At 39.5% G+C, this 12017-nt stretch overlaps 1 protein-coding gene across 1 annotated transcript; it reads right to left on the minus strand.

Annotated features, from left to right (window-relative positions):
- Positions 1–6072: 6072 nt before the first annotated feature.
- LOC142321854 (uncharacterized) lies at positions 6073–11348 on the minus strand. The gene is made up of 3 exons (XM_075360310.1): positions 11288–11348; positions 7209–7387; positions 6073–6412 (listed from the first exon to the last, which is right to left on the minus strand). The coding sequence occupies exons 2-3, from the start codon at positions 7385–7387 to the stop codon at positions 6115–6117; spliced, it is 477 nt and encodes a 158-aa protein (XP_075216425.1). The 5' UTR covers positions 11288–11348; the 3' UTR covers positions 6073–6114.
- Positions 11349–12017: the final 669 nt, after the last annotated feature.

Here is a 12017-nt window from a genome sequence, read left to right on the forward strand (position 1 = left end):
TGTAGGGATATTATTTTCTGTTAAATATAATTCAAAGAAATTTGTTACTTAATCAGTTGTGATTTTGTTTACATTGGCAACGGCCATACGGGCTCTTTGTGATTGGTCGTTGTGTTTGACAGCGGCCATCTTGCAGTGATCTGATTGGTTTTCCTTTGTTTACCTTTCCATCTGATATCATCATTCACAAGCTCTTTAACGTATAAGTGCCCAAAGGGGAATGCAAAGTTGGCAGGAGTCTATTACTCCCTACTTTTTCGCAGAAACTGGACAGAGTCCCTTGCTGCTGGATCTTTCTAATCGGGCTTGTTTTTAAAAGGGTTATTTTTTAAATCTCGGATCTAATTTTTCAAGTTTTGTCTATTATTATTTTAGTGAATTTAAGACGGATTTAATTGCATTCCAATCCGTTGTTAAACCAGCGTTATCGAACCCATTTCATGGGCCGACCGCGGAAGGCTAGGCTTATAAAGCCTGTCCTCCCGACGTAATTCCCCTTCAGACCGTCCACTGAAGTCCTTTCGGTGCTAACTCTTTAATAGGCTAGCAGGAATACGCCACAACGGGGCACTAGCTATAAGGAGGGAGCAATGTGTCCCCTTTTCCGGAGGAGTCGCAATTGCTGGGTTATTTTATCTTACTGTAAGTTTAACTTACAGATGGTGATACCTATTCGCGATCGCGGTTTTGGGGCGGCGATTTTCTGGAAAGAAGTAAACAGTAATTATTCTTTCCACGTAATTTATTAACCTTCAGACACGCGTGTGTCTGAGAAGGGGTTGGGGGGACCGCGTGGCTGCAGTGAAGAAACCATTTGTTTTTGTGGTGGCTGTTGGCATCTGCAACAAAAGAAGCAGAACACCTACACGAGAAAAAAAAAAAATTTAATTTTTACTTTCCTTTCGACTGGCAGGATGAGACGGCACGACGCGTCGTTCCACATCCACGTTTCTCCCGTTTCTGAAACTAGAGAAACAGAACAAAACACACGCGAGAAAAAGAAAAAAAAAAAAACCGCGTTTTTTCCCTTTTTTTTTTCCTTTTTAGACCGCGTTTTTGTTTTGTGCGCGACTTACCGTATTTGAAGTCTTCAAACTATATAACTCGCGAAAAAAACTATTCACTCGCGACCCCGGAAACGCGTCTGACGCACTATTCCGTTTATGGCTCATGCGATATGGAGGCCCCTAAGCCTGGTTTGTCGATTTTCGGCTACCGCACCGCACCATCACGGTGGTTCGTCCAGTACGGCGTGAGGCCGCTTCCTTACAACTGTCGGAGTTGGGTCCTCTCTGCAGATGTCCCGAAGATGACTGTGTTCGGACACAGCCGCTCTCCCGAACAGTCTGCGCGCCTGCGCTACCCCCACCTCGGACACGGATTGAAATCTCGCATCAGATCGGAGAGTGGCGTTCCTGACGAACCACGGAGCTCCAAAGATCGTCCGCAACGCGATGTTTTGGACGGCCTCGATCTTCTTTTGAAGCGAGGAGCTCAACATTGCCCCCCATGCCGGGTAAGCATATGTTAGAATCGGCAGTACGTACAGCCGAAAAATGAGAAGCTTAGTTGCCAGTGGGTATGGGCTGGCACTGTTCAGCACTGGGTATAGTGAGGCTCTGGCGGCCTTAGCCCTCCGGGTCGCATAATTTACATGTTCGCCGAAGGTAAGCCGCCTGTCCAACACCACCCCCAGGTACTTAACTGTTTTCTCAAAAGGGATTTTCTCCCCTGAGATTTCCAGCCCTCTGGTCGGTTTTCGTGTCTTGCATGTGAACATCACGGCCACCGATTTTTCACCGTTGACCCTGATTCTCCACATGTCGAGCCACGGTTCCACTAAGTCCAGCTGCCTTTGGAGCCTCCGGACCGCGTAATCCACATTTGCGGATTCGTAGAAATATGCCGTGTCGTCTGCGTAAAGGGCCGTTTTGACCCCTTCCGACAGCGGCATATCGTTCACGTACAAAGTGTACAAGAACGGGGAAAGTACTGCTCCTTGGGGAACCCCAGCGGCTATTTCTCTGGTGGAGGAAATCGTTTCCCCTACGCGCACGACAAAATGTCGGTCTAGCAGATATGACCGCATCAGTCTGACATAGCGGTAGGGGATCGCCGATCGCGCTAGCTTATAAAGCAGCCCGCTATGCCAAACTTTGTCAAAGGCCTTGGCCACATCCAGAAAAACGGCTGCAGTCACCCGTTTCCTGTTCAGGCCTCCGACAAGGTCGTCTATTATTTTTACCAGTTGGAGGGTGGTTGAGTGACCCTCCCTGAACCCAAATTGCTCGGGCCGCACTTCTCCCTCCATGTATCGCCTCAGTTTTTCAAGAAAAATCCTCTCGAACAACTTAGACAATACCGGTAACAGGGAGATTGGCCTATAATTCCGTGGGAAAAGTAAACTTTTCCCCGGTTTGGGTAAACATACGACTTTGGCCGTTTTCCAACAATTCGGGAAATATCCAACGTACAAAATGGACGTGAATATCACCGAAATTGCTGTAATCACGGAGGCCGGTATGTTCCGGAATGCACGGGCGCTGATCCCGTCGACACCCGGGGCCTTGTCGGGGCTTGTGGCCTTAATGGCTGCGGAAACTTCCGCTTCAGTGACTTGGTCAATCTCTAGAGGGGCATCCTCCACCTGTGAGAAATAATCTACAAGAAAGGATTCCACCTCGGTTGTGTGCTCGTCGTTCAGGGAGGGAGGGGGGTTTGGAGTGAACTGCTCCTCCAAGGTATCGGCGAATACCTCGGCCCTCTCCGCCTCCGAGTATGCAAGAAAACCTCGCTGCCCCACAACCGGATGGCGAGGCTTCTTCCCTTCTCGCAGTCTCCTGTTCAACCTGAACACCGAGGAGATGTCGTCAGAGACCGAGGCGAGGTATTCGTTCCACGAATCCTCTCGATGGCTTGTCAGCAGTTGTTTTACCCTGTCCGTTTGATTATAAAAGGCCCGCTTATCAGCGGGGGACAGGGTGATTCGATATCTCCTCCTCAGTCGTCGTTTCTCCGTTATGGCTTCGGAGATATGAGGAGGGAGATCGTTTCGAACAACTGCTCGAGTTTTGGCCGATGAGCTGCCTGCCAGGGCCTCAGTCATTGACGACGTGACGCGCCCGACAGTGTCGTCGATTTCCTCCGGGGTGTTCAGGAGCTCAGGATTTACCGGCCTGTACTCCCGCTGGAGGGTCTCGTAGAACCTTTTCCAGTTGACTGACCTTCGGGGTATAGGCGGGGGATCTCGGCCACCCCCTGCCTGACCTAGTTCCAACAGGACAGGGGAATGGTCCGAGCTGAGGTCTTCTATCGTTTCAATCATGAATGGGAGGGTACCCCCCTTCATGACTGCGATATCCAGCACGTCAGGCCTAGATCTGCCTGAGCGATGCACGAACGTGGGCACCTCAGGGCCTACGACGACCAAGCGGCGGGCTCTCGCCCTTTCGTACAGCAATCTGCCATTCGGATTTGTCAGAATGCTGTTCCATGACACGTGTTTGGCATTGAGGTCGCCCATGAGTATCATGGGCCCATCCCAATTTTCCAGCACGGCATCCAGATCTGCGCCGGTTACCGCGTCGTTCGGCTTGCTATAAGCCGAAACCAGCCGATACACCGTGCCCAGATGCTCCACATGCACACACGTTTGCTCCATCACGTTTGTATGAAGAACAACGCGCGTATGCATGTGGCGTCTGTGGACTAAAACCGCAGTTCCACCAGAGGTGCGAGATCCGGGTCGAACTGGCCTATCCGTCCTATATGTAAAATAGTTCCGAAGGGTCAGTTGCTTGGTTGGGTTCAACCACGTCTCAGACAACAGTATCACGTCTATCAGTAGATCCTCGGCCAGACGGCATAGTTCCTCCGTCCGGCCTACTACTGAGTTGGCGTTCCACTGCAAGAGTCTGAGGGTGGGCCTAACCATACCTGGACAGTACAGCCATGAGGCACTCTATTAAGGACTGAATACAGTCCTTGAGAGATTTTGCCTGGAGCAGGCGTGGCAAAACCATCATGATATGTGGCAGGATATCCTTCACTGTCATCTGCGACAGGAAGTCCATGCCAGTGGTCTCCAACGGGGTAGCCGGTTTCGGATTGCCGCTGGAGGTGCCTTTTGGCGCGGCCGCCCTTTTGGTGGGGCGCGGGGTCACAGGGGCCGCGGTGTTTTTAACAGCCTGCTTGGCCTTCCCAGCCGGAGCAGGCTTTGCCTTTCCCGTCGAGGAAGGCTTGGCCTTCTTCGCCGGGGCCGGCTTTGACGCCGCCTTTTGTTTCACCACCTTCTTGGTGGTCGCCGCCGGTTTTGGCTTGGCGGGTGTTGGGGAGGGTACCTCCCCTTTTTTCACTACCGCCTTGGCCACAGGTGCCGGCACCTCCGGTTTGGGGGCTGATTTTCCCCCACCGGCAACACGGGCCCAGCTGCGGCCGTCAACAGTCGCGGGCTTTTTAATGCCCTTGACCTTATTGACTTGCTCCTTATAATAGGGGCAACCCCGGTAATTAGCCGGATGAGGCCCCTTGCAGTTAACGCATGAGGCTGGTTCCTCACGCGGCTTAACGCATGTGGCAGTGTCGTGGTCCCCACCACACTTGACACATTGCTGGGCCCTCTGGCAGTAATTGGACGAGTGTCCAAATTTCTGGCATCTGTGGCACTGGGGTGGCCCCCCTCGTGACACAAACGCAGTCACTGCGACCTTGCAGTAAAAAATACTGCCAAGGTCATAAATGGTCCGGGCCGAAGGGGTCCTCTTAAGGGCCACTAGGCAGGTCGGGGTTTCCCGACCGTCCCTTGTGAGGAGCTTCTTAACCGAAACCACCTCATAGCCAAGGGAGGTCAGTTCCTCCCTTACTTCCTCCGGGGCAGCCCCATAGGGGATTCCCCGTATAACCACCTTCAGCTCCCTGTCCTTCGGGAGCTGAAAGGAGTGAAAGGCAATTCCCTTCGAGTGCAGAAAACTCTGCACCGCCCGGTAATCCGCCTCGCTGCCCAGCTGCAGCCTTATCGAGAGCCCGGTGCTTTTAGCCACCAGGCGCCCCCCGATCCGCGACTTAATGTCGCGCGCTAATGCTGGCCACTCCTTCGGGCAGTCCAGCATTATTGGCGGGATTTTCTCCCGCCTGACGGTAGCAGGCTGTGATGGGGCCCCATCATCAGCCTGCGGGTTGGCGGCTGCTGCAGCCTTGCTGCAGCCCGCTACGGGCTCCGTCTCCATAGGAGGCGCGGAGTCCCGGCGTTTCTGGCGCTTCCTAGCGCCAGACCCGCTTTCCTCTCCACCGACGGACAGTTCCGGGGTGGGAGAACGGGGCGGGGCAGGCCTTACTTTTCCTTCCATTGAGGAAAAATAAAGAATAAAATTTAAAAATTAAAATTAAACTTAATTAAACACTTCTTAATGTACACTTGCTGCAAAATAAAACCACTCGTGCCCAAAGAACACAACGATTTCATATAAATGGAAATGAGAGTTTAAATTTTCTTGGGGAACTTAGAAAACAAACAGATGTTTGTTGGAAGTTATATGCTTTTAAAACAACTTGGATTAACATTATTAGTTTATTATCAACAATTTGATCATTATTATTATTATAAACAATTATGAACTGCTGTTCATAAGTTAAACATGTTTCTTATCATATTTGGACGATATTTACTAGAAAATCACCCGAACCAAACCAAAATACTACATGTTATATTTATTTTATAAATTTTTAACTTAATTTTTTTTTTCATTGTTGCATATATTTTCTTATTCATTTAATGAGTAAGAAAAGTATGAATTTACTCATTCTTTTAAATAGAAAATATTAATTGTTTTATAAATTTTAAAAACGAAAAACACTTTATTAGAATGAAATGCAAAGTATTATATACCCTTCTTTAAGGAACCACGTATTCTATGTGCTATCTATATTGAAGTATATGACTTTACTGAGGCAATATGATAATCTGGACGGTATTACAGTTCAATTGGGAAAATAGATAAGTAGTTTCTAGTAAGAAAATAATATAAGTGAAATGAAAACATGTTTGTATATATCATCAAAATTTATTCATGAAATTATTTTTACTAATAGATACATTTTTACTTTACTTGTTTGTTGTTAATGTTTTCTAATAATTTGATGAACCGTTCTATTAAACTGGTTAACATTTCCGTAGATTGTTAAATTAAAATTGAGTCCATAACTGCTGTTTGACTTAAAACTGATGACGGTGTAGTTGTATCCAACTCCTCCTTCCTTCAAAGACGGATATCCATTTCTACCTTCGCCTAATAAATCGATGACCTTTAAATAACTAATTGTTAAATTGTTGTAACCGTATGCCGGATATTGGAAATCATAAGTAAAACTTTCATTCCCTTTTCCAGCTGCAGCAATTCCACTATGGTATAGTAATCTAGAAAACACAAGTTAAAAATAATTAATGTTATTGTTCATAAACAGTAATTTTTCTATAAAATATATTTCATTAAAAAGTCATTGATTTCTTTTTTTATAGCGTTATAGATGTCTTCCACATTTCTTAGTTGGATTCAGTATGTTTTACACACACACACACACACACACACACACACACACACACACACACACACACACACACACACACACACACACACACACAAATTATATACATATTTATTTATGTTTGTAATTATCTATCTTTAAAATTACACAACAAACTTAATACAACATGAAAAACTAACTTTATGCGTCCCCATCAATTAATATAATAAATAATGTTAGTTAAAATATTTATTTCTACAGGCACCAACAGTCTGATGCATAATAATAGTTGCTGATGGATGATAATGAAATTTAAAAGCCTGAAAAATGCCATGCCTTATACGGAATGAATCCAGGAAAGTTCAAATGAAATGAAGGGACATTACAACTCCTCCATAGAGATTGAAGGAGTAGTAGTAACTGCTTAAAAAAGCAATTAAAACAATTTTTGTTAAATCTTAGTGGAATATTTTTGATGAATGACTTGTCTGTAATAAAAATTTTTGTTAGAAAAGTAAGTTATATACAATTTTTTTTAAATTGTTTTCAAATGTTTTATAATTAGTTTAACTGATGAGACGACTCATGCATCTAAAACGCATTTCTAATTATAACTAAAAAGAATGCTTAACTATTATTTATATTATAGGATTTAAAAATATTTCTAAATTGATAACACCTGTACTTACACATCTCCACCGGTTAGATTTCCGATAAAAAGATCATGTGTACCATTTATGCTTCCATTTCCGCTGAGTTGGTGATGGAATTTAGGATGAAATTTATATTCACCGAATGCCAAAGGAATCATTACCGCAAATCCGATTAAAAGTATTATGTTTGCTGTCATCGCTTTGGTGAACTCCATCTGAAATAAAAATTGCAATTACACATATATACAATACTTAAATTGTATTACTTTTTTTTTTTTATATGGATACCTTTTCCATTTTGTTTACACAGGTATGTCCAACCGATTTTAAAACAGTTTTATTTATAATGAATTTAACAAAGTTAAATTAAACCAAAAATCAGTAAGAATTCAATCGGTTTGAGCTTCTGCTGCCGTAAGAATGGAAGTCTTAAGGAGAACAGTAAATTTGCAGCCATATAACAGTAATTTTGTTTAAACTTCAATATTTTCATTTCTATTAATTCTTAAACCTTTGTTTCTAATCAAATAAAAGTCGCAATGATATTTTTACTTTCAACCAACAACTGGCTTCACAAATTTTATTTACAGCTAACGATTACAAAATATTATTTTTTTGTTTATAAATTTTAACTGAAATTTTATCCTTTTTTCCATTATTAATTAGAAATATCTTTAATGATCTGAACGTTTTTGTCTTTTATTGTCTCTATTGTCTTTTATCCTTTGCAAAATAATCCCATATCTAAAATTAAAAATACAAGCCTGTAATAAACTTCTGTATATAATGTATGATGGTTTAACTTTGAATACGATGTAAGTGGCCACTCGATAAATTTCTAGAAATTTATCTTGGAGCGTCTTAACTTAGGGCTATTTTTTCAAATACGGGGTGAACTTATCTATATATATTCTGGACAATAATTAAATTAAAAAAATTTACATTTAGTGTACGCCTATTGGTTTATATTTATTTAATATTTGAGTTTTCTCATGGTATTTAATATATGTTCTTGTTTAATCTCAAGTTCAATTAAATTTTTGATTTTTTTAAAAAGTTTCATTATTTTTTAAAAAAAGATTTAACGGTTTGTGACCAATTATCAACGTATAGCTCATATTCTACGTTAACGTTTGGTAAAAAAATAAGACTGGTAAATTTTCTTAACTAATAAGAGCGTTTATCTCAACACATACGACGCATTAAGTGTAGTTGTGTGCCGCCATCGTAGTGTCATTGACATTTTTTAAAACAAATCTCTTTATTTTTCTCCATTTTTTATAAGTATGTTGCAGTTAACAGCGAGACTTACTTCTTTCCATTAGTTTTGTCAGTTTGACAATTCTATTAATATAATATCTTTCTTTTGAATATTTTTTTTTTTTTTTTTTTAATTCTTTGCTGTGGTGTATAAGTTTCTTTCTTTAATTTAATTTTTGAATTAGAATTCGATTAAATAATTTTAAAAAATATCACTTACTTTAAACACTCGTAATAAAGTTTAAAATAATTCATCAGAAAAAAATGTTACATCCCGGATAAATTTCTAAAAATTTAGCTTGGAGCATCTGTATTTAGCGCTATTTTTTCATGAAAGGCGTGAACGTATCTATCATATATTTTCGACGGTAAATAAAATACAAAATTTACATTTAGTGTACTATTATTGGTTGTGTACTAATTCAGTGCACCAATTTTGCACGAGGTTCGGCTAATAAATTTTTCTTATATATGCTTAGCATGGTAATGAAAAACAGATACTGGAATGAAATAAAAAATGAATAAAAGTACAATACCTTAGCTGCAAAATGCAGTATTTATTTTTCGCTATAATCCCCATGTACTATTTTTCCAACGTGTGACAAGGTTTTGTCACTGAAAGATTCTGTGGGCTTTCTCGGAACAAAGCGGCCACACCTTCTTTCATCTCATCGTCAGTGGTCACAGTCGTTTCATGTCATGTCATCGTGCGGGGGAGAGCCATCAGAAAGTTTGCACGGTACCCATCGTGCACAGATTTTACGGTAACCCAATTGCTCTATAATATGGCCAACTCGTTCTTTAGATATGCCTAACTGAATAGCGATGCGTTGCTGGGTGATTCACCGGTCACTTTGAAGCAAATCGTCCTCCACTTTCGATGTTTCTCGTCGGTCACAGGAACTGATCGTCCGCTGCAAGATGCATCCTCAATTGTCACCTTACCAGCTTCACATTCGCGAAATTTTAACGCCCACCTATTTACAGTACCCTACAACAGTTTCACTACTGTAAACCGCTTTTAAACGATGAAAAATATTCGTAGGATTTAGATTTTCTGATGTTAAATATTTGATCCCTGTGCGCTGTTTTGACTGTGTTGACAAATTGGCCGTACTCGACTACATTTTAACTGCTACTGAAAATAAACCGAAAAACAATTTCAAATAGAGGGGGTATTTTAGCTACCATCTGCTGTCACGCTAAACTCGATAGTACCTTTTGTCTCCGTGTAGCACGCTAGTGGACAAAGTTTTATCAGCCGAGCCTCGTATTTATCTATTATTCAAAAATGAAATAATAATTATTAATCAGAAAGTTTTCTTAGTCTTTAAAAAAATATTATTTTTTTTATTTATTCTTTACCTTTGTATTTTTCTGGTTATTAAAAAAGCGTTTCACTCAATACCTTTTAGGAAGTTAGAAATTGTGAAATTAGAGAATATCTTTACAATTTATTCAACTTTTTATTACTAGGTGAAAAGAAGCTATTATTTTTGGGAGGTATGATAATTCTTTTATCGAGATTGATGTAATGTTTCGTCAGTAATCTTATGAACTTTTGTATTTAAAAGGAATATATATTTACAATATTATATACTAGTTATATTCTATGTATATTATAAATAACTGAATATTGCAAGTTGAAATTTACTCTTTTTTCAGATAACGAAACGATTAATTTTGGTACTGATTTTGTTTAGATTAGTTTAGAGAGATCTGAAAATATTATTACGGTTTTAGCAATCAGATACTAACCAGTTATCAATAAATTGTGTTAAAATTGAAGTCTTATACTTTTACATAGTGTTTTTTAAATTTTACAAAACTGAAGAGAAAGTCCTACCTTAGAAGTCCTAGAAGTCCTAAATTTCTTCTTATGTTTATAGACAACTTTCCAAATAAAAAATAATAATGATTATGTATATTACTGGAGCCAGACTATTATTTAAATGTAATAATAATTCAAAATTTCATAAATATAAAAGATTTCTACAATTTCAGTCAAAAAGAAATAAAATTTATTTATCTGAATTTTATCGTATTTGGATTAGATTAATTAATTGGTTTCAGGGTTATTTTAAACTACCGCGTTGGTCTAGTAGTGATAAACTCGTCAGCGCAAACAGCTGATTTCGAATTCAAGAGTTCTAAGTTTCAAATCCTAGTAAAGGCAGTCAGTTACTTTTATACGGATTTGAATAGTAGATCGTCGATACCGTCGTTCTTTGGTGGTTCGGTTTCAATTAACCACACGTCTCAAGATCGGTTGACCTGAAACTGTACAAGACTATATTTCATTTTTATTCATACATATCATCCTCATTCTTCCTATGAAGTAATACCATACGATGGTTCCGGAGGCTAAAGACAAAAGAAAGAAAAAAGAGGTTTTTTCTTTCATTTTATTATTTCATTTTTCAACTAGTCACACTTTTCAGTAACGACGTGTGATTAATTGAAACCCAACCGCCAAAGAACACCGGTATCCACGATCTAGTGTTCAAAAGTAAATGAAAGCACGTAAGCTTGCCTTACTCTTGTTAGAATTTGAACCTGAGAACTTTAACTTCGAAATCAGCTGATTTTTGACGACAAGTTTAACACTAGACCCCCCTAGACCTCTAAGGGGTAATTTTTACTTTCGTATATGTTATCAAAGAAAATCATTTTGTTAAATTTATTTATTTTATCGCTAAAATAAAATTAGAAATCATTTTGATTGAAAAAATAAAGGTAATCAACCAACTTTTATTTCATATACAACTGGAATGATTAATAAAATAATAAGAATTACTTTTAATTCTTAACTTCAGCAATTTTTAAGCTATCATATGAAAAATTATAATTCTTACCTTAATGTGTAGAAATAATTATTTCTTTGTAGTATGTTTGCCGTGGTAAAGTGAATTTAATTAATAATGCCCGGTTTATAAATGATTAATTTTATCTTTGGAAAATAAATTATTCACGTAATTACTTTAATTGCATTAGATAAGACTATTATTTTACTTAAATTACAAGTACTTTAACTGAAATAAAAAATTTGAAGAAATAACCAACTTGCTCGTATGTTGTCTGTCTATATGATGATCTCATTCACAAAAAAAAATCTTAAAGCGCGCGTAAAGTACCCTAATTATCTATAATTGAATAAATCATTCTAGATACGTGATAATATGTGAATTTTTTTTTCGAAGTTTTAGGGGCATCGACTGCTGTGGTCATTAGCCCCTTTCTAAATCAAGAACAAAATGAAAAATCCTTTTACTTCCCTGTTAATAGCACGAGCGACATAGTAGTAGACTAATCTTGTCATAATAGATCACCCAGAAATATAGTTGTCAGGGAGTAATAAAAACCCCAAAAGAAACACAAAATTACAAGGGTGTAAAGGGTCCTTGTTACTTAAAACCGTATAAAATTGACACTTTAAAACACTTAAGCTTTCAAACCATTTCTTACAAAATGTTATCGATCCTGTATAACTAAATTCACGATCAAACAAAAGAAATTAAAATCTTCCTTTGATCAAAATTCTTAAAAAATTCTCTGTCATTATCGCCTAGGTTATCCGTTAGGCCA

This window comes from Lycorma delicatula, chromosome 3 (genome assembly GCF_047948215.1).
Source record: "Lycorma delicatula isolate Av1 chromosome 3, ASM4794821v1, whole genome shotgun sequence".
NCBI classification, from domain to species: domain Eukaryota; kingdom Metazoa; phylum Arthropoda; class Insecta; order Hemiptera; family Fulgoridae; genus Lycorma; species Lycorma delicatula.

Coding starts and splice junctions, on each gene's coding strand:
- LOC142321854 (XM_075360310.1), bottom strand. CDS start 7,387: ATGGAGTTCACCAAAGCGATGACAGCAAACATAATACTTTTAATCGGA. Junction 6,413..7,208: donor AATCTAACCGGTGGAGATGT/GTAAGTACAGGT, acceptor TGTGTTTTCTAG/ATTACTATACCATAGTGGAA.